The sequence below is a fragment of the Anguilla anguilla genome, chromosome 14 (genome assembly GCF_013347855.1).
Source record: "Anguilla anguilla isolate fAngAng1 chromosome 14, fAngAng1.pri, whole genome shotgun sequence".
NCBI classification, from domain to species: Eukaryota; Metazoa; Chordata; class Actinopteri; order Anguilliformes; family Anguillidae; genus Anguilla; species Anguilla anguilla.
Window position 1 is genome coordinate 35,614,037 of NC_049214.1, and position 21,752 is coordinate 35,635,788.

Below are 21,752 nucleotides of genomic sequence, written 5' to 3' on the forward strand. Positions count from 1 at the left end.
GCAAAGTGGAATGTATTTTGTTAAAAGATACAATCCAGCCAAGACAAGACCAGACCAAGATCACTGTCCTACTTACATTAAGGTGTTGTGAAACACTAAGTAAATGAGAAATATGGTGTCGGGAAAAGCAATGAGGTCAGGCCAGCATGCTTTTCAAAAGGAAAATTGAAGAAAAAAAACACACTGAAAAGGACATTTGCCTTATTTGAAGTTGATTGAATTTCGATTGATTTGAAACATCTCACCGCGTTTTCACATAGCCACTTCATCTTTTCTTTGTTTTGGCTGATTTGATGATGATTGACTTTTGAGTGACTTGAAGTATCTCCACATTTTTAAAAGAATTGCTTGAGATATTCTCAGTGCTGTGATTTGGCTGCAGTCACAGGACTGGGATTTTTCCAGGGAAGGCCATGATTCACAGCTCTCTGCTGTGAAAACATTGCACTCTGGGCGAATGCCGGGATCAGATGTAGAGGAGCCAGGTTATCGATGACCTTGGTCAGACGGCGGAGTGGTTTTTTGGTTGGCCACTTCACGCCTCAGAGGAACCTCCTTTCGGCCTTACTCAGTTATTACTCACTCCCCCTGGACCTCAGGGAACTGTTTTCTCTGGAACACTTGCCAAGTGCGTGAACTAGGGAAGTCTGAGAATTTAGCATTGGTTTAGCAGCGTAGAGTATGGCTGTAAATTTAGAAAAAGTGGTTCTCCCCTTCCATGAAAAATGGGTGCGATGCTTCTGCTTTCTGAGCAGGGGGGAGACTACAGAGGCTTGTAGGGAGAAATCATTAACTGAAGTGCAAAATAAACAAGTTTGGGGAAAGTACTGCATTTTTTCTGTGGTTTTTTTACATCCCTGCGTCTGACTTTTTCTCAGTAGCAGAACAGAACCGCAGAAACATGAGGGCCACTTTGTACTTCTTCATTTTAAGGAGCCAGCGTGCTTGAGCCTGCTTTGACTGGAAGCTCTGTGGGCCTGTATGTTTTTAATTGGAAACTGACTCTTGAGGCAGGAGGCTGAAACCATTATTAATAACTCAGAAAGGAAACAGTGGGTGGCTCACTTATAATGGCCTCTACTGGCCACGTGCCCTGACTGGCTGTCAATACCGCGAGTGAACATGACACAATAAATGAGTCTGTCCGAGTGGCGCTGTGTGCTTTTTCCCCTGTAGAAGCAAGCATCCCACCTCTATCCTGCTGTGCGCTGTGGGAACATTGGACTTGGCCATTACACCGTCTGTTATACAGAGGGGAGAAGCACTTTCTGTTCTGTCTGAATAGATATGTTTTTACTCCTGAATAAAGGGTACGTTAAAGGTGAACTTCTTTGATTGAGCTTGCAACAGACTACTCCTACAGCATGTTGACTACCCTGAAGCAATGTAGCAGTCAGTGTTGTGCTGGTTTCTCCTCGTTGTCAGCCGTGATATCTGCGCCTGGTCAGAAACACTGTGATGTGTACAGAGGTATAGAGGGAAATTCCTAAGACCAGGGTTCTGTTGGGGGACCACTGTGCTGGTTTTTGTTTAAGTCAATCACTTGATCAGTTAAGGTTGTTGAAGACACGCATTTAAGTATTTCCTTTAGCTTATTTTACCCCAAAGGGTGGTATGGCTCTTTGTAATTTGCTTCATTTCTGAACACTTTTTTCACATTTTTCATGGTTTAGCGTCAGTAACTACATTTCTACATTTACTGCAGATAGGAGTTTATAATTGAAGCAATTTTAAAAATGTAACTCCTTTCTGAAGTAACCGTTTTCCATATAGTATTGAACATAAAAAATAAAACACTGGATGATCAAACTGATTAACAGTCCTGGGATGTGAATTTGGAACTCTTAGTCTTCAAGGAAGATCTATCTCTGACATAACATGACCTGTCAAAAATGATATCGCAGTAGACATAAAAGGGTCATATTAAGAGCAATGAACAGTTCATTACAACACGGGTTACAATTGTGACTAGAAGGAAAGCAAACCTATACAGGGTCCCCATGACTGAGTTTGGGAACCCCTGGCAGAGAACTTAGCGCAGGTAATGTAGGGGAGATATATGGGGTGTTGTACCTTAAGGCCTGAACTAAGCCAGTGGGGTCTTCTGGGTGTGGTTAAAGAGCTGCAGGTTTGTTTTCTAATGCATTGAACTGCAGTTTGTACTCTTGAGCGAGATATCTAATTTAACCTGGACTGCTTTCGGAAACATCCAACTGTTTCGACTGGGGACTGGGGTCTCTTGTCTGAACTGCTTAATTCAGCAGTTCCTCTGAACTGTGCAGCACAGCATCTCAGCAGAATATTCTTCTGGAGGCAATCCCAGTACAGTCCCAGAGGTGACAGACTTCACCGCATTGTTTCCAGAGACGTCAGTGTGTGCAAATGTCACGTGATTTGTTTTTGGTTTTGTTTATTTTTTTGCAAGCCGAGAACACAGAGAACTATGAGGGTGGGGCGTCACTGACCTACAGTATATTTATGCATACTTTTATTAAGGACCCTTAATGGCCCTCTGACAAATCTGCCTGCAGATGATGCCATAAACCTACATGCACTTCATCCAAGAGCGTTCACTGATTCCCGCTGGGATTTGACCTAAATATCTTACCGTTCGCTTTTATTTCTGTTGTGCTGAATGCGCAGACTTTCCCTCCTTCCCTGAGCATTGTTCTCCTTCATCTGTCCTTAAATGGAGTGGGCCAGGGCTCGGAAACACTTCCCCTGATTTATGGTGTGCCTGGCTGGCCCGAGTCCTCGGCGTCTGTGGGTTTGTGAGTGAGCGCTCTGCTAGCAGGCGTGTGCGCTAGCGTTAGCGTACCATTAGCGTGCCGCCTCAGCCCACAAATTGTTATTGTCAGTCTCGCGCACACCCTGACATGCGTAACGTCTCTGCTGGTTATTAATGAGTGCTGGGTTGTACAGGAACATCTTTGCGGTATATTACTGAGTACTGGTTAGTACAGGAGTGTTGGAGCGTTGTATTAAAGAGCCCTGGGTCATACAGGAACACTTCTGCTGTGTATTACTGAGTGTTATTGTCAGTCTTGCGCACACCCTGACATGCATAACGTCTCTGCTGGTTATTAATGAGTGCTGGGTTGTACAGAAACATCTCTGCTGTGTACTACTGAGTGCTGGGTTGTACAGAAAAACTTCTGTGTATTACTGAGCGCTGGGTTGTACTGGAACATGTGTGCTGTGTAATACTGAGTGCTGGGTTGTACAGGAATTTTGAAGCTGTGTATTATTGAGCGCTGGGTTGGACAGGAACGTCGCTACTGTGTTTTATTGAGCGCTGGGTTGCACAGGAACACCTCTGCTGTGGTTTTAATACCTTCATTTCTCCAGGTCTGTGACATCTCTCGACCCATTGTCTCCCCCTTAAAAGGTTTTTTTTTTTGCCCTGGCCACACTGGAGGGATCAGTTATATTTGGGTTAATACAGTCCTAAAGATGATTCTTTGCCAGCAGATAAGTCCAGGAGGCGAGCAGGGGTCACTAGCCAGAGCTTAGCCCTGGGCGTTAACCTCTTTGTGTGCGAGTCTATATGTGAAAAGCCCTGTCCTGGTTTTATTGCCCCACTACGTTAAGTACCCTGGCATAGAGAAGCTATTGTGCATCTGCCCCTCCTTATCTGTTCCACATTCTGCTCCATAGTCTGATATCACCCACCCAGATTTGAAATGACAGAACTCATTGGGCCCAAGAGATAAAGCTGTGCTATGCAGGTTAATTCAATGAAAAAAAGATCCCGGTCACCAAACAAACAGCCCTTTCTGTCCTACAGTGATTCACATGTTACACAGCATGCGTGGTAACCTCTCTAGCTTAGCCACGGTTTTTATTTTGGTATCTGACTATGAGAGGCAGGTTGTCATGCAGTAGGCCGACACACAGTGCCTCAGCACTCATATATATGTATGCGCACAGTCTGTCCAGCGATGTGTGCTGTACATTGGCACAGTCGTGCGAATCTGCTTCCAACAAGCACGGGCAACATTCAGACCCACGCTCCTAACTGCTGCTGTGTAGAATATTCCCTACATGGTGTGGAGTATTATTGTACGCAATACGGAGAGCTAAGTGTGCTTTACCGAATGTGAGTTTTGCAGAAGCGTAGCCAAATTTCTGACTAAAGGCTGAGGGTGGACTCATGTTTTTTGATTTCACCAGGGATGTATCTTTCTGAATAATGTTCAGATTTTAAGATGGGAATTTTTTATTTTATCTAACCTTCATTTACCCAGGGTAGGTTCATTGAGCATGGATGCTCTTTTGCAGCAATGCCCTGCTTCACACTCATACACATTCACACCTGGGAGCTTCCCAGTACAACCACAATCCTCTATTGTTGGCCACTGAGCAGCTCCACTGGAGGGAGAGAACATTTTTTTATCCAATTAAATCAGGGGATGATTAGGTGGCAAGTTTTTTGTATTTTGCGAGAGCCAGATATGGGATTTTATCCAGGACACCGGGGAACCCCCTACTCTTTGCAAATAGTGTCATGGGATCTTTAATGACCACAGTGAGTCAGGACCTCGGTTTAACATCTCATCCGAAAGACAGCATCTCCTACAGCACAGTGTCCCTGTCACTGCACTGGGGCATTGGGGTTTATTTGACCAGAGGGAAGATTTCCCTCCAAGATGCCCCCCCAAAACCATAATTTGGTATGTTCCGTCTTACCTTCAGAATGATGGGTGTGACCCAGATTTCATGTCAAAGCCAAATTTTTCATTAAACAACCATTTGCAGTGATGCTTTCATTGAGAGATAAAGTCCTCCTCTTATCATTAAAGTCTTTAAGTGGGTTTTAGGAGAATGCTGTGTTAATGGTGACCGATCTCGTGTCTTTATTTCTGAAGTCACAATCACAATATTTAAGGCATAGCTAAAGGCTTCAAGACTTAATGGTTTAAAGGCTTTATTTTATTTAAGCTGCAGCCTCTGCTAAATATTCTGAATACATTCACTTCAGTGGGGAAAAGGGGAGGAGTTATATCCAGATGCCATCATTTTTTGGGGAGTGGGTCTCTGTGTATTTTCTTTGTTGTGGGCTTAGGTATTATACAAAATCGATGTCATTTACTTCAGAGACAAGAGAAGGAGTTGATTGGTCTTGAGGCCCCCTGGGGTGTGGCTCGAGAAACAGAGAAGATTAGCAGCTGCCCTGTTCTAGGGCAATAATTTCTGATGGACAGATATTGCTTATCGGGCAGGACTTCCAAAGAGCTGGGTAGACTTTCCAGAACAACCCAGAAACCAATCACCCTGCACCCATAAACATCCCTTTTTCCCTGAATAATTCCACTAGGGCTGTCGAAACGATGTTGTCACTATCAAACTGTTGAAATAGAAACGCTGAGTCCTTATAATTGCATTACTGATAATTACATATTCCATTTTATTAAGTGTGCAGCTGGCCACAGCAGCGTGCTTCCAACAGTCAGTAGCGGTAATGCAATTATCAGGAGTTGACTGAAAAATGTAAGTCATCTGAATGTGTAGGTTTTAATGCTGCTGTGCCCTTGGGTGAGATTATCTTGCTTCAGTAGATATCCAGCATGATTTAATGGCAGAGTAATTTGTGATGTGTAATCTGTCCAACTTGGGCTGGGCAGTGTGATATTACAAGGTTTTTTTTCTGAGTGCATCTGGGAGCCGTTGTGCATCCCTGATCTCAACTATACTGTTAAAGCTTGTTGGTGTCAGCCGTGATGTCACCACTGCGATGACATAGGCCTGCCATTGCAGCGAAATCTGACCCCGCCCTGCACCTACTGCAGACCAATCAGAGCCCCCCCCCCCGCTCCTCCCATGCTCACAGGGTTAATGTGATTACCCCTCACTCTCCCAGGTTAATCTCATCCTGCACCAGTTTAACTAGCCAACGCTGATCCCCGGTGGATTTGCGTTGTTAGCAGACGGGTTTCCTCACACACACACGCAGACGCTGGCTATTATAGTCTTCTCTGTGTCTGCGGAGTATGTGACTGAGCTAAATATGAACACCATTTGGCATGTTTACTCTCGCGGCTTTAATACTGTGGGACATCAGAATAAAAGACGAAAGGGGCGGATTAGTTCCTGAGGAACAAGTGACTAATGCTTTTCCTCTGCACTGAACACAGGGAGGCCGAGAGTGGCATCAGAAGGTCTGAGGTCACTCTGAATCAAGGAACGCTTCTCGGTGCAGAAGGCAGTATGCCACCATTCACTTTTACTTTTGTATGTGGTGCTAATGCTAATAACTGTACTCATTTTTGTATATTAACATTGCAATAATAATGATATTAATAAATACTATTATTTTAGATTTTTAGGATTTTATTGTTTTTAGGATGTTTACTCAAACCCTAACTAAAGAGGTTAACTCAGAATCCAATCTGACGTGTACTATGGAATATTCTACAAATTAGACATTGTGAAACAAACATGCAGATGCATGTGTTTTTGTGATAGCTTAGCATTGCCCGCTCTTTAGGGAAATTGGAAAATAATGGCTGTTTAGTTACAGTAAACAGCTTTAAGCTGCGAGGGCCTGTCCTGTACAACGCGACCCATCTGCGTCAGGTTACGTAACCGGGTTCCGAGCCTCGCCATTGGCTGTCGGCCACAGAAGTGGGTCACGGCTGCACCTGGGCCTCATATGGGCTGCACGGCCTTCTGGGACAGCGGTCCTACTCTGAGGGTAGGCGGGACCCGTGCAGTTCGGGGATGCGTGCGCTCTCTTTCCTCTCCTACCACTCGCGGGACAGGGCTATTTTAAGAGGCATGCTCCCTTCCTGGCCTGCCGATGAGTAGGAAGTGGGAGGCCTCTTTGGGTTTGTTAGTTTTGTTTTTGGCATGTTGTCATGGATATGGATGGGAGTGGAGATACTAGACATTAAAACGAGAACAGCGCAGTTTTGCAGATGTTATCCCAAAAGCCCTTTACTGTCTGCAGACCTGAGTTTCATTTGTTTGTTTGATGACTTGTTTCTGTGGAAGATTGGCCCATATCAGAACAAATGTAAAATCTGCCAGTTTTTTTTTTTTCCCCAGTGGTCTGACAGTGATTTTCTGTGACTGCGCTGCAGGGCTCAGTCCTCTCCTCTGCGGTGTGGTGCTGTAGAACAGGCGGTGGTACGGTATTTACACACGGATGACATCTGCTCCTGTGACTCAGAGTGTACCCAGTGAATAATTTACACCAGAGTGACTATGTAGTTCTGTCCATCCCTCTCCCTCTCTTCCCTCTCTCTCTCTCTCCCTCCTCTCCCCCTCTCTCTCTCTCTCTTTCTCTCTCTCTCTCTCTCTCCTTCTCTCCCTTCCTCCCTCCCTCTCTCTGCCCATGTGATGGAGTTCCCTCCTGGCTCCTCCAGCCTTGCTTCAGCCTGCCAGGGGCTCTGCCGTTCACCAGCCCAGCCTCCGTGCAGACGGTCGTCTGTCGTACATCTGGAGCGATCTGTGCGCTTGGCTGAGATGAGGACGTGCTGGCAGTGGAGGGGCGCGTGTCTCTTTCTCCAAAGAGAATCGGCTCTTGTTCACTGTGCTGCACGCAGGCCAGATCTCTCCGTTCCTCGAACTTCGGGGCATCTGGCCATCCCCTCCCTGCCTGGCCGCAGTGCCTGTCTTTACTGGCTCCACTGTGGCGGAACGAACAAACCTCCAAGGGTAGCGAGGACAGCGGAATCGCCGGCCGTATTCCGCTGCGGACTGAAGATCCGCCTCTTCTGGCTGCGTCTTGGCTCCCCATTCGTCACCACCCTTTAGCACTCCTATCGTGTGTATTCATTCAGGGTATTATGGCATTGTGTCGGCTAAAGAAATGTGCTGTTATGTAAATGACTGACTGGCTGCAATGAAGATTTCGATACATTTGTGCGTTCATTATCTCAGAGCACAGTTGTCGCGATAGTGGCGCTTGCCTGGGAAATCAGTATGCGCACATGCTGGCTAAAAGGCCTAAATTAGGTTTAGGGCTTTCATCCACATGGCTGCTACTTGCTACTATGCTAGCCACCGCTACAAAACCAATGCTCAAAAACCCAACCAGCACATGTTGAATTTGTATTTGAATGGGCATGGTTTCCAATCTATTTAAAAACAAAAAATAGAGGAACCCGTATTTTACGTTACATTTGAAATACAACAGGTTGTACATTCTTAAGGAGTCTTTGGTTATAAATTAATAAATTGCTTGCACACTTGAGCACTTTTAAGGGTGAAAATAGGAAACGGAGGCTGATCCCTGCGCGAGGCAGCTCATTAAAGAGCCCAGCCGCTTTCCCTGTGACAGTACAGCCGGCCTAATCACTTGCATTTCGCCTGCCTTATTGACTGATCCTCCGGCTGCAGCTGTGGGGAGGGGAGGCCGTATAATTAAAATTCACTCACTGCCTCCCCGGCTTAAGCTACTGAACCACAGGCATATGGAACTCGCAGGTGCTGCTGTGTAGCTGTCCTCCTGTCCTGTCCACGTTCGAGGACCCCAACAGGCTGTCTGTGGCGCTGCCAGATTTTTATGCAATTATTTTGAAAAGGTCCCAGCCATTGCGATGGTTGTGTGGCAACCGCTGCAAGAATGGTCAGAAGTGTATCCCAGAAGGTAGTGAATGCAGACAGAGGGGATGCCGATGTTAGGCACTCCCCCCCCCCCCCCCCCCCCCCCAGACAAATCCATTTCCTTCTCGGAGCTGGTATTTTTTATTTGATCACAGAAAGTGCGACTGTCCTCCCCTGCCAGACCACAGCCCTCTTCCATTACCGGTTTGTATCGACCTACGGTCCATCCAGAAGTCTACACCAATCGCGTCGCTCCCCACACTGGCCGTGGTGTGAAGAGCAAACACGCAGACAAGTCGAAGCGTCGTCATGGACACCGCACAGAGGAATGCAGTGTCTTCCTTTTCTGCAATTTGAATGTGAAATAAGTTGATTTTTTGGGGACGTTCCCTTGGCTTAGCGTATTGTTCATCCTCTGATTCCTGGAGTGCAAGTGCGATAACGGGAACTGACTGAGTCAAAATGGCTGTCTGCCTATAAAGTATGTCTGGTTGTCATGGAGATTAGATGGCACATTTAACAAAACAGGGTTTAAGCTAACATAACCATTTTTGGTTTGAGGCAGCTGCAATATTGGTTGTGTCTGTAGCAAAACTTGAAATTATGATTTTTGTTAAGAAAAGTCATCTTTGACCTTCAGGAGAGGAGCAGTTGTGCGCTTTTAGGGTGTGGCACAGAGGGACTGCGTTTGGACAGGCAAACAGCCTTTCAGCTTAGCCTGGGCTGTCAAAGCCGCGCTGCTGGAAGCAGGAAACCGTTCTACATGTCCAGTCAATGGCTTGATTTGGCTGTTTGTTAGCTCCTTTCAACTACCCACAGTTGTATTGTTGGAAAAGACTGAAATAGAAATTGTTCAACAGATTTTGTCTTTTTAAAAAAAAAAACTGAATCATTAATGAACCGGTCACCTAAAAATAAGTCAGACATACTGTGTAGTTTCCTCTAGTTTTGATTATGAAGTACTGTTTCATCGTTTTCCTGTCCAAGGGAAAAACGCTCGGTGAGTTCTGGTTTTCTTTAAGAGCTCCTGCTACGGCCTCGCCCATTGGCCTTTTTAACAGCGCAGTCTGGTCAGCCAGCTGCATGGAAATCTAATCAAGGCAAATCACTAATTCACACATGGAATTACTTAACAGACGGCTGCTAAGCCTGGTGTGTGTGTGTGTGTGTGTGCGTGTGTGTCTGTATGTGTGTGTGTGTGCGTGTGTGTGCATGTCTGTGTGTGTGTGTGTCTGTGCCTGTGTGTGTGTGCCCCTGTCTGTGTGCATGTCTGTGCGTGCGTGTGTGTGTGTGTGTCTGTGTGTCTGTGCGTGTGTGTGTGTGCCCCTGTCTGTGTGCGTGTCTGTGCGTGCGTGTGTGTGTGTGTGTGTGTCTGTGCGTGTGTGTGTGTGTGCCCCTGTGTGTGTGTGTGTGCCTGGGTCCCTCCCTGCTGTGGTCAGCCTGACTGTGTTTAACACTCTGTAGTGTTAATGCCCTGAGCTCATTCAGCAGCAGCTGGTGGCCTCGTGCCTGGGGCCTGCTGCTCTCTCCCCTGCCTGGGCTTAATTCTGAGCCCAAACTGATCTGGGGTCAGCCGCCTGGCCTCTGGTGAATGGCGCAGCTGGCTCTCTGTAACCGATACGGTTGATGAGTTCAGAAACACCCGCTGCAGGCAGACCAGACTCCCACAATGTGCAGGATCCACCGGGGAAGCTCACTGACTGAGACAGACTACGTGACCGCATTCCTGACTTTATTCTTTAGTCATTCGCTGTGACTCAGGCCGTTTCTGCTGGTTCATAGCTGCCTTTGCTCTTGCCTAACATTGTCTCACCCAGCCTCCCCTGGCCACAGTTCCAGAGACCGTAGATAAAATAAGGTTAGAGTGTGAGGTGTTCAAGCAAAAGAATGTAAATTGATATAGAATTATTATTCATCTGTATCTGTCTGTTGGAACACTCATAAAAGTTTTAATGTGAAATAAAGAGAAGAAACACAACTATTATTATTATTGTTATTATTATTATTATTATTATTATTATTATTATTAATAATGTGTGTATTCTGTGTTTGTAATCCAGAGAGTTCTCAAAGTTGAGTTTCCAATGTAATTTTAATCTTGGTTTTAAAATAAATATTTCCATATCCAGTAAATTTGATAGGATATCCCATGGAATGCTGTAGGTTTGGGTGAAACTCAAAGGTGGAGGGAGAGAGGGGGGCCGGCTGGCGACAGAACACATTGCTCTGAATGCATTCTTACGTCACGTGGCCCGTCCTCTTCCAGGGAACAGGATGTTTTAGCGACAGTCTGTTCCTCTTTGGTCTGAGCTGGGGGAAAAAAGGCAAACATTTTTCAAACCCCTTCACTCTGGTGGGCTGTGTCTGCCTCGTGCTGTTAGAGGAAAAGTTCCCTCCATGTTCCAACTTGTATAGCTTCTTGTGTTTATTGTGGTGGTAATCTATGCCAAACATAGCTTGATTCCTTTTCATAAGCTTTAAATGAAATGTTTTTATAATTGTTTTGCGCTTAGCAAAACTGATTTGATTAGGCATTGTAATATATAGTCCGATGAAGCGTTTCATTGAGAATGTGCAAAGAACTATGGGAGCTTGGGGCATGGGAATCACAGACGTGGACAGCAGAAATCTTGCCCATTGTCCGACGCAAGACTGAAGACTCAACCGTTCGAATTGCTCCATGGCTGTCCCGACGCCCTTGAGATATGACAAATAGCGGGGACTTTGTGTGCTGTATACTCTTGGTTTAACACAGGAACTGGGGGTAGCGCTTCTTTGCCAAAATCATCATGAGTAATTTGTCATAATCACAGGAGCAGCTCATCTGGGTACCGCATGCATTGTGCTCTGGGTGTATTACGGTCTGCAGTAAAAATACATTTTAATCCCCAGTGAACAGCTGACCCACAAGCCCCGGGTCTGTCTGTCTGTTTGCCTATCCCACCTGCCCCCTGGAGGCACTTCTGCAAGGATCCAGAGACCAGGCCAAACTCAGCGCTCCATACTCAGGCTCTGTGTGCGTTGCTCAAATGTGTCCTTCATTCCTGTGTTACACATTTAACACGGGCAGGAAAAGGCTCCTTCCTATTATTAATTAGTGACAGCCCAGCCAGCCCTGGGTGGGGTGACGGGGGTGGGGCCTCTCCTCGCGAAATGTTCTGTGGCGGTTATTAATTTCTGTCAGGGAAATAACTGGGAAATAACAGGGAAATTTGTGGATACCCCTGGGGTAGGGCTTTGGTACCGCAGGAGCTGATGGGGGAAACCAGCAGCGAGAGGTGGCGGGGTGGGGATTTCCTGGTTTAACCAGGGATTTGTCTCTCTGAAATTCCTTCGAGAGGAATTAGCAGTTTTTATTCATTGCGACCGCGTTTATCTTTCATAGTCAACGGAGTCCTCCTAGCTGCCCTGCTTGGACCCTAGGCCCAGAGGAACCTGCTGCAGGGTTATCCTTCAACTCTGCTTTATGTGTCCATTAATATCTCAGCGCTGCTCATCTATGAATGTCATCCGTAAATAGAGCTGTGAAAGAGGAGAGAGAGTGTGTGTGTGTGGTGACCGCTTCGCCGTGTAACAGTGTCAGGCCCGGTGGCCACCGGCCAGCAAACAGGCCTTTCTCATTGTCCCAACCCGGGAGAGATGCCAGCTTTGTCACAGTGTCTGTACCACCCCCCCCCCCCCCGTCAGATGATGTCTGCTGCATTTTCTCTGCGTAGTCCTACAGTATGTACATCCTGCTCAGTGCACTACTGCCACTACCGTGAGTTCAGCTTCATTGTGTGTGAGTGAGCATCTTTAGATTCTGCTGTGATGACGATTGTCTGAGAAGCCTGATTTCCTGATTTGATTCTGATTTTGAGAGGTTAGAATTATAGGGCTCTGTTAGTATGGGAATGGTCTTTATCATATCTTTTTGCTATGAACAGAGTAAACATCAGAGATCACTTTTTGAAAGGTACATTAACATGTACAAAGAGGTAATACAAAAATAATGCTATGACACAGGACTTTGAGGTTCTAAAGTGTCATTTTGTAAATCAATATTAAATTCTTGAGTAATTGAGACAACGTTTTATTTTGATTATTAATTGGACTCAGATAATATATTTATGGTTTTGCCCGTCCTTGGTTTTGGCTTTGAGGGTAATGAATCGGCCTGATTTAACAGGCTTTAATGGAGGACGCTAGTTAAAGCAGTGGGTGAGGAGGTGTGCGAGTGATGAAGTGGCTCAGGCAGCGTCCTCTCCTTCAGCCAGTCGGATGCTGCAGTGTCACGCGCAGGATACAGCCTCGCCTTCCCTGTGGGGAGTCAGCCATGGGGAGCCTGGAAAGAGAAATTAGCATTGTTCTTTTAGAAGGATTTGGACGGTGAAATATTTATGGGTTTGAATGGCTGTGCCCAGTGAAAGCCAAAAGAATGTAAACCCTTGTTCTTTTCTCTTCCTTAATCTATAAAAAAAAGTGTTCCAGCAGCCATTCCCATGAGGCAAGCCGATGGAACGTAGCTGGATTGCCAAGTCATCGGTTGTTAGAACAAACCGAGATGCCTTAAAAAGCTGGGCTCGGGGGCGGTATTGTTGACTCACACAAGCCTTACATATTTTTAATATAAACATTTGCATGTTTGCCTCTTGGTTCGAGTGTTTGCTTTTCTACACGAGGTTCATTCAGCTGAAACAGGAAATGCCACTGCACTAATGTGCCTAGGTGCACGAGAGTCACCCCCCCCCCTCCCTTTTCCTCCCACACATGCAAAACAGGAAGCGATGTCGCCGCACTTGGCAGCGTATTTTGGGCCACTTTTTGAGGGACTCCCGTTCTGAATCGTTTGACTAGCAGCGGTTTTTTTGCTAAAAGGCAGAAAATGTTGGGAGAGCGTGAGGATGGAGACCTGGTGGGGTGGGGGGGGGGGGACAATGCTCGCATGCTTTCACGCATCGGCCGCTCGGGAGCGCATTCCCCCTGCTGTTCCTGTGGGGTGGGGGTTCGGGGGGGCCGGATGGTACACAAAGGGCGGCCCACGCTCCTTTGTCCCGAGCCGGGAATCTCACAAAGGGGAAGGAAGCGCGCCGCGGAGACCTCGGAACGCCACTGTGGGGCTGCTGGCCGGAGCCCTGACCGCTACGCTAGGCTTCCAGCGTCCTGCCAGGAATTCTGCTCTTTTCTCTCTTTTCTTTTTTTTTTCCTCGAGACAGGAAAATAGCTACATTTTTTTTTCCAGAAGAGTCCAGAGTTTTTTTTTTTTTTTTTCCCTTTTAAGGCACTTTCCAAGCTTTTCGTTGCAGAAGAAGAGAAAAAAAAAGAAGGAAAACATCTAGCGGCTGGCGAAGGAGGGAGCAGAAGTGAGTGAGTGTGGCTGGTGAGGAGAGGAATGCGGATGGTTTCTCCACCTGGCAGTGCTATTTCGGAGAGGGCGGGGGGGGGGGGGGGGGGGCGGACCAACAGCATATTCTAGGGCCTTGAAGTCAGAGCCAAATTCGCCACCCCCCCCCACCCGAGCAAGCACCAGCACTCCATGTTTTGTATGCCAGCGCTGATTGGCGCGGGGGGGGGGGGGGGGGGTATGGGGGGTCTTTGAGGTTCAAGTGAGGGACGTTTCTGTTTGGCAGAGTGGGCTGGACTGACCCACATCAGAGAGAAGAGAGCATTTGTGCTGTGCTGTGTTTGGTAATGTTTTGTGCTGGTTATGTAATATAGCCTCGGCTGTAACCCCGCTGAGCAAAGGCAGTTTATTCAAACTGCACTCCTCTGGCGACCCGGTCACGTGAATACAGCATTTTGTGAGAGAAAGAGGCTTTTTGAGAGAGAGAGAGAGAGAGAGAGAGAGAGAGAGAGAGAGGTACTCCCATCACCACAGTATCCAGATATATCCCAAATTCGTATTCATATCGATCTGTAAGTAAATATTGTCAGTGACACTCTCACTATTGAATTTCTAATAGCCCGGAAAGCAGTTGGCAGACACAATGGGTGATGTTCTGCAAGTTTGTCGATCGGTATTCCTACATTACTGTCAGGCCGGCACGTGCATGTGGTCCAACTGCCAAAACTGCGCTCCTCGCTAACCCTGATGGTAAATGGACTGCATTTATATAGCGCTTTTATCCAAAGCGCTTTACAATTGATGCCTCTCATTCGCCAGAGCAGTTAGGGGTTAGGTGTCTTGCTCAAGGACACTTCGACACGCCCAGGGCGGGGTTTGAACCGGCAACCCTCCGACTGCCGGACAATCGGTCTTACCTCCTGAGCTATGTTGCCCCCATATGATCAACCTTGTGTTTCCTTATGCTTAAAAAGGACTCTCCCCCCCTGTCCTGCCGAGCTGCTGCTGTGGGGCAACAGGCCCTGCCTCTTCCTGTGATGTCTCAGGAAGGACAGTATTTGAAATGACATGTATTCGCATGTACTTTATTAACTTCATCCCCTCTTTTCTGTTTGGTTTGATTGCAGTTTACAGACACATTTATTTGGGAGGTATGTTGAATTATGTATCCATCTGTGTATTAGTGCACTTCTGCCCAACCCTGCGTTTGAGCGAGCCAATGCCCACTCGTGTCAGTGGTGGGAAACTGACTCTTCCTCAACCCCATGTTGAGTGGAGCTGCAGAGAGCGGTCAATCACTGACTTGTTCGAACCAGTATCAGAAAATTGACCGTGGTCTGGGGGAGAGTCTGTAGTTTATATAGATGGCTGAGTTAACGAGGGCTGCTGATTGGCTCATCCATGGCTACGGATGAGCTGGTGTCGTGCGCGTCTTGTTTGTTAGTTTCAGTCTGATTCAGGAAGAGGGTCAAAAATAATGGGTAAATGTGGATATGGATGGAGCAAGCAAACCTTTTAACAAGGAAGTATGTTCAGTTTTCCATTGCTGAGTGGACGTCACTGGGACATTGGCTTCATCGCGGTACACTGGGTAGCACATAGGGCTCCCATGGCTAATGCAGCAGCTTGGGGTTTAAAGGCTGGGATTTTGCCCTTGCCTATCTGCACCTGCCCTGGCAAAACCAAGATCTGGTATGGACTTGCAGCTGTCGAAGACGAAAGAGGTTTGGCAAACCAGCCGACCCTTTTACACACACAACGCAAACATGTATATTAAACGTGTGTGGAAAATGCAAATTTACATTGAGCTCCAAAACTGTGATGTTTTTCAAGTGGGTTGCTGAAATTTTAGATTGGTATCAGATATCAGGATTAAATTGCAGAGGAAAAAACAAAATAATAAAACCTGAAGTACCTGAGTAATAGAATGTGACACACCTAACTCACTGTATCAAATTCATGTCCCATGGCAGCTTCTGGAACCATCAGAAGTTTAAATTTACCGTACAACTTTCCACTGTACGCCTTCTTACTTAGACCTGGGCGAAGCTTGCCCCTAGGCCTTTACTTTACTGGGTGGAGCTTGCCAAGGTCATTTCAACATTTAGCAGACGCTCTTCTCCTGAGCCACTAACACATTACATTTTTATAAACATTTGTAGAGCTGGATATAAAAATGTTTTGTGTTAGCCGCTGGGAATTCCCAGCTGGAACTGAAACCTGCAACCTTTCAGTTACAATTTCAGTTCCCTTACAGCTATGGACTGCCACCCTGCAACCAGCAAGGGGCTCCCCACCCTGCACATGTAGCATTTGGGGCAAAAAACAGGAGAGTAATTGAGCCATATATTCCCTGTATACAGCATCGTGCAATGCATAGCCTACATGATGTTCTTCTGGGTGCTTTCTTGCCTTAAGACAGAACAATTCCAAGGTCCTGCATGTCTCCAGGGAGGCACTGGACCAGGAATGGGCAGTTTTTTTGCATATATGTATTTGCGTGTAGTATGTGTTTCATATGCAATACTGGTTGTTTTCATATGCAATAATGGTTGATACCTCTGTGACACCCGAAAACTACTGTGCTTCCATTGTTTAGATTGTAGTTTATAGATTAATTTATTCAAGTAGATTTTGTACATTTTATTTTATTAATGATAATAATATCTTTATTTAAATAGCACCTTTCATGCAACATATGCAGCCCAAAGTGTCTTACACAAAGATACAGATTAAAACAAAAGTACAGATTGACATAAAAATATGGACTGGACAATCAGAGACCTAAAAAGGCAAATCAGAAAAATTCAAATGATAGTGTATTTTTACCCATCCCTGTCTGTGAGTCTGTGACAGGCCCACTCTAATATTCAGGAAAGAGACAGAGACAGAGAGACTGCTGTGCTTTCAGACATACATGTGAAACAGTGAAAATTCTATGACCTTGACACCATCTGGATGGGCTGGCAGCAGACAGGCTATAAGACCCAACACATCCACATGATATAAATGTTAAAGGGCCCGGAGCCCTGCTTTAAGGTCCGTGAACAGGCGGGATGATGTGATGCATTGCTGTCACTTCCGCCAGGCTGATCCCCTGTACAATCCCAGCATGCCCTGTTCTTGCCCAAGGACTGCCTGATTGGGTCAGAACTCCTGCTTCGGATCTGCTTCCTTAACATAACAGTGACGAGAGTGGTTAGGACAAATTACATGCTTCACTGAAGACGATGTGCTGCATGGATCTCTCACTCTCTCTCTCGCTCTCTCTTTCCCTCCCTCCCTCGCCCTCGCCCTCTCACTCTCGGACGGAAATTTCCATCTTCAGCTTTGCCTAAATAGATGTTGAGCTTGAAGCCTGTGATCGCTACACCATTATCTCTGACTGACTTGCTGCTGCTGCTGCTGTAAAATCATGGCCTTGCACACAGCTGATAACCACGGCCATGACACCAGGTCCTTCCACTGGTAGGAACAGCTGAAGCTCAGTCTGCACGGGCAGACTGACTGTATCTGTCTCCGGCCTCTGATTGCACAGCTTGCATTTCAGTGATTGCCATAGACCCTGTAGCTCTCAGGGATTTGAAAGGCATCACATAAGAAGCTATATGGGGAAGTCCACATTGCTGTGCCAAGGATGACACCTGAGACTGACCATACAGTGTCTGATTATCACTGTGCACTCTCAAGCATAATAAGAAATCATTACAGTGATGTGTAGCATTTTGTTTCGTACAGTTGTCTGTAGCACAAGTTAATATGGCCCCTGTGCTTGTTTGGTAGTTTTATCTATAGTTTAATCGTAAAGACACACGTTTACACTTTTATTAGATGTGCAGATTTGACGTAATGTCAGATGCAGCTGTTGGCTTCCTCAGCGTGGTCTTTCTGAAAATAAAAAAAAAACTGGAGTAGTATGCTTTTGGTTCGCACTCGCGATGAGTGCCAGAGACCAGAACCTTCCATCGTACCTTAGTAGGCTGAGCGGGTTTGCAGAGGGGTACACGCCGGGGAGAACTGTGAAGGTCACTGACCATTCCGGCTCCAGTTACACCCATGCCCCCGCAGTTTCCCTGCCTCCACACTAGTTTTAACAAACAGGGCATCCCACATTATGTGTCAGAAAGGAACTAGGAAGGGTGATGGCCCATATATTTATGCAGTTAATATTAACATTCACATCAGTCAGATCACACACTGCACCATGGCTGCGATCACAGCGCTAGGTCTAATGGGTTTGTCAGCACATATGATTAAGGAGTGAGCCTCTCACCCAGCTGGGCTCTCTCTGCCTCCTGGTGGGCAGTATCGGCGTTTCTTTGTATTTGTTGATTAGCTGTTCACCCTTGACCCTAATTATTTTCCATTAATTATTTTAATTAATTGGTTTTTTTGTTATACCGTTATATAACCAATTGAATTTCCTCATGTGGGCCAAAAAAAAGCTAAGCTGTCTATCTATTTGAGTATTCAGTCTAAAGTGATAACTGTTAGTTTGTACTGAATTAAAGTGGCTCTTGGTGGTGGTTGTCAGGAGGAATCGTGTGTGTGCAGGAAAAAGACTTTGGCTGTTGGTTCTGTCCATTTAGCTGTTGGTCGCGTGGGGCAGTGAGCAGTTCTGCTTTTGGTTCTGTCCGTTTGTCTGTTGGTCGCGTGGGGCAGCGTGCAGTTCTGTTTTTGGTTCTGTCCGTTTGTCTGTCGGTCGTGTGGGACAGCGTGCAGTTCTGTTTTTTATTCCCATCCTGCTGAGCTCTTGGGAGAGCCGAGCATGTGACTCGCCACCCGGGCATCGCGTTCAACGCCCAGCGCTCTGCCCTCACTCAGGAAACAGCCCTGAGTCAATAGTGTTGATTAGCGTTAGCACATGTCTCACTCACTACCTGCCTGAGGGCTGAGTCACGTCCCCCCCCCCCACCCCAACCCCATGCACCTAATCCCTACTCTGTCTCCAGGGCGATACAATAAAGGACCTATTGAGCCCCTCATAAAGTCCCAAGGAAAGCAGTTGTCATTTTACAGTGCGGCAGTCTGCTGTGGCAGTGAAGTGCAGATGCCCCCTAGTGGTCAAACAAAGTAATTGGGGGAAAAGAAAGCAAAGGACTGTGTGCAAGTCACTCCCAGTCAACACTGCAACCAAATAAATGTTCCAATGAGCAACTTACTTCTTACAGTTTTTAATGTTCAATGTGGTTATTTACTAATGCAATTCAGATTAAATACCCTGCTCAGGGCTACAATGGCAGTGCCCCTCCTGGGAATTAAACCTATAATTTTTTAGTAACAGGCCCAGTTCCCTAACCACTTTTCTACACAGCCAGTCTAAAAGATTTGTAAGGTGTATCTCTTTAAAGTTTCAGCTTTGAACATTTAAATGCTAATGTTTACCCATCATGTCTGGCCTGTTGAATTTGTTTTTCTGGCCTCAGATTTTAGGTTGTCGGGAAAATCCTGTTTGCACATGTTGCGCGGGTTTGTGTGTAATTATACTGTTCAAATTTGTGCACTGCTTTTCAGCCATAACCAACCAACCGGTCTTTCAGCATTGAGGCTGTAACACAGGCTAAATAAACAAGACCAGGAGAACATGTCAGTGGTGGAAAATCACTACCGGAGAGCATGGCAGAAATAGCCTGAGGACTCGTGTGAACAGGAACAGTGATGGAGTGAGGGCTATAAAATGGAGTGGAGTCACTGCTGTCATCTGCTACTGAGGCTCAGGGGGGCTGCCGGTTTAAAATGACTTATTAGCAGAGTCAGTCCACAGGCAAATCGCTGTGGACCAGCGGTGCACCGCTACGGTTCTGGAGAGCCAGTGCCTATGCTAGCTGTTTTTGACACCAATTATTTTCCGGGCCTGTTCCCAGCTGTACACCCCAGTGCTGGTTCACTGTTGTATCAGACCACTGCAGAACATTCTCGCAAAAGGTTGCGCACGCAGTCTGCTGCAGTTGCACGTGACTTCACCAAACATGTCAGATCAAATCAATGATGTGGTCTTATCCACTAAGAGTAGAAGTGGATAGGCCCTCTACGTGTAGCCTTGCTGCTGTAGGCTGACACTATTGAGAGACCGTGGCAGGTAGCTCAGTTTTTGTGGTATGTCCACCATTAAGAATCATGTTGATTGTGGAGGTTGGCACTTTACGCCTGTCCCTGATCGTTTTGCCCTCTCTGTGTTACACCGTCTGGCTGTGCAGAGAGGATAAATGAGCAGAGATACCCGCTTGCCTGTGCTAACCTGCAGCAATCGGACCAGCCTAGAAATAATATAGGCCCTTGCAAATCAGAAGAACAGTAGAGGTGCAAGTGAGTTTGGTGGCAGCCATGTTGGATGTGCTGATGGGCCAATGAAGAGTCGTAAAAACAGGGTGTTGAATGGCTCCTGCCAAGGTGCACATAACCTATGCAGAGACATGCTAGAAGTATTCATTTAAAATAAAAATAATTATGAAGTGACGTTTTACATTAACAGATCAAGAAGTAATGCTTTGGTGCTCAAATTTGATCGAGAAACCTTTATACTGAGATATCTGCAGAGTGTTAAGCCTTCAACAAAGTGAGTCTGTCTTATTTTTCCTTAAGTAAATACAATTGTAAAACCAGCAGGAACCACGGCCACTTTCCTGTAAGAGCCTTTGGTCCATTGTGCTGGCACACTGAAGAGATCAGCAAACAGCCTGTCTCTGACATATACTGCATTAGAGCTCTCACTCTCTCTCCGTCTCTCTCTCTCTCTCTCTCTCTCTCTCTCCGTCTCTCTCTCTCTCTCTCTCTCCCTCTCTCACTCTCACCCCCCCTCTCTCTTTCTCTCTCTCTCTCTCTCTCTCTCGCTCTCCCCCCTCTCTCTCTGTGAAATTTGATGTATGAAATGGAAGGTAATGTGTCTCTGACTTTGTTCTGTTGCAGGTGAGCTCCTCAGCCAGCCCCGGCCAGAGGGAATGACCGAGATCATCTGCCCAAAGAACGGCTCGGAGCGGGTCAACGTAGCCCTGGTGTACCCTCCCACCCCCACTGTGGTCAGCCCCTGCCTAAAATGAGACCCCACGCCCCACACCACAGTGCCCTGGCCCCACCCAGCCCTGCCCGCCACTCAGCACGCCCCCACACCACCACACCACCTCTGTCCACTTCTGCCTCATCACCCAGTCTCTGCACAGCGCCCTCTGCTGGCTTGCCTTCCCTCATGAGGGCAGAGTCAGACAGCCTGAGCAGATGGGTAAGTGCCCTGACCAATCAGCTTTCAGTTAACAAACACAACAGTGTCAGTGTCATGCAAAAAAAGCTGCTTTTTTCGACTTATTAACATGAAATTATGGTTTAGTCGCATGAGGATTTGAACTATTGTTACACAATTATTGAATATTACTAATATGTAGTCCATTATGTTGCTCCCTGTAAAGCTGCTAGTTTACCAAACTGGGAATGCATTATGGCTGTGTTATAGTTTTTTTAATGAGACTGTAGTTTTGTGTGTCTCAAACTGATGGTGCAGAAAAAGCACACATTTCCTATTTTTGTCTCTGATTCTTTTCCCCTCTCTAGGTTCACCTGGCTCGGCTGCTTGTTTAAACTGTCGCAGGAAACAGCAGCTTTGGAAACCTGTTGGGTCCAGAAGCAGTTAACACAGTGTGATGCTGGCCAGGACTTTCACAGACACTCCTATATTTTACCCCGCAGTCACCCCCTCACCGTCTGCTTCCGTCCTCCAGCGCAATGTCCGTCCGTCTGTCCATCCAATCCGTCCACCCTCCGGGGTTGAAGGAAGAAGTGGAGAAGGGGAGGGGAGGAATGAGCAGGTCCAGGCCTGTATTTCCAGCCAGGATGAGCCAAAAGTGCACTGAATAAAATTCAAAAGCAAAACGCCTCCCATATAAATGTA

At 46.5% G+C, this 21,752-nt stretch overlaps 1 protein-coding gene across 1 annotated transcript in view; it reads left to right on the forward strand.

Annotated features, from left to right (window-relative positions):
- The window catches only part of mfhas1 (malignant fibrous histiocytoma amplified sequence 1), a 39,633-nt gene extending 18,116 nt beyond the window's left edge, over positions 1-21,517 (forward strand). Inside the window, exons 2-3 of the mRNA XM_035392150.1 lie at positions 20,780-21,089; positions 21,416-21,517. Coding sequence (XP_035248041.1) covers positions 20,780-20,910 — 131 coding nt within the window. The 3' untranslated portion in view covers positions 20,911-21,089; positions 21,416-21,517. The remainder of the gene's footprint in view (positions 1-20,779; positions 21,090-21,415) is intronic.
- Positions 21,518-21,752: the final 235 nt, after the last annotated feature.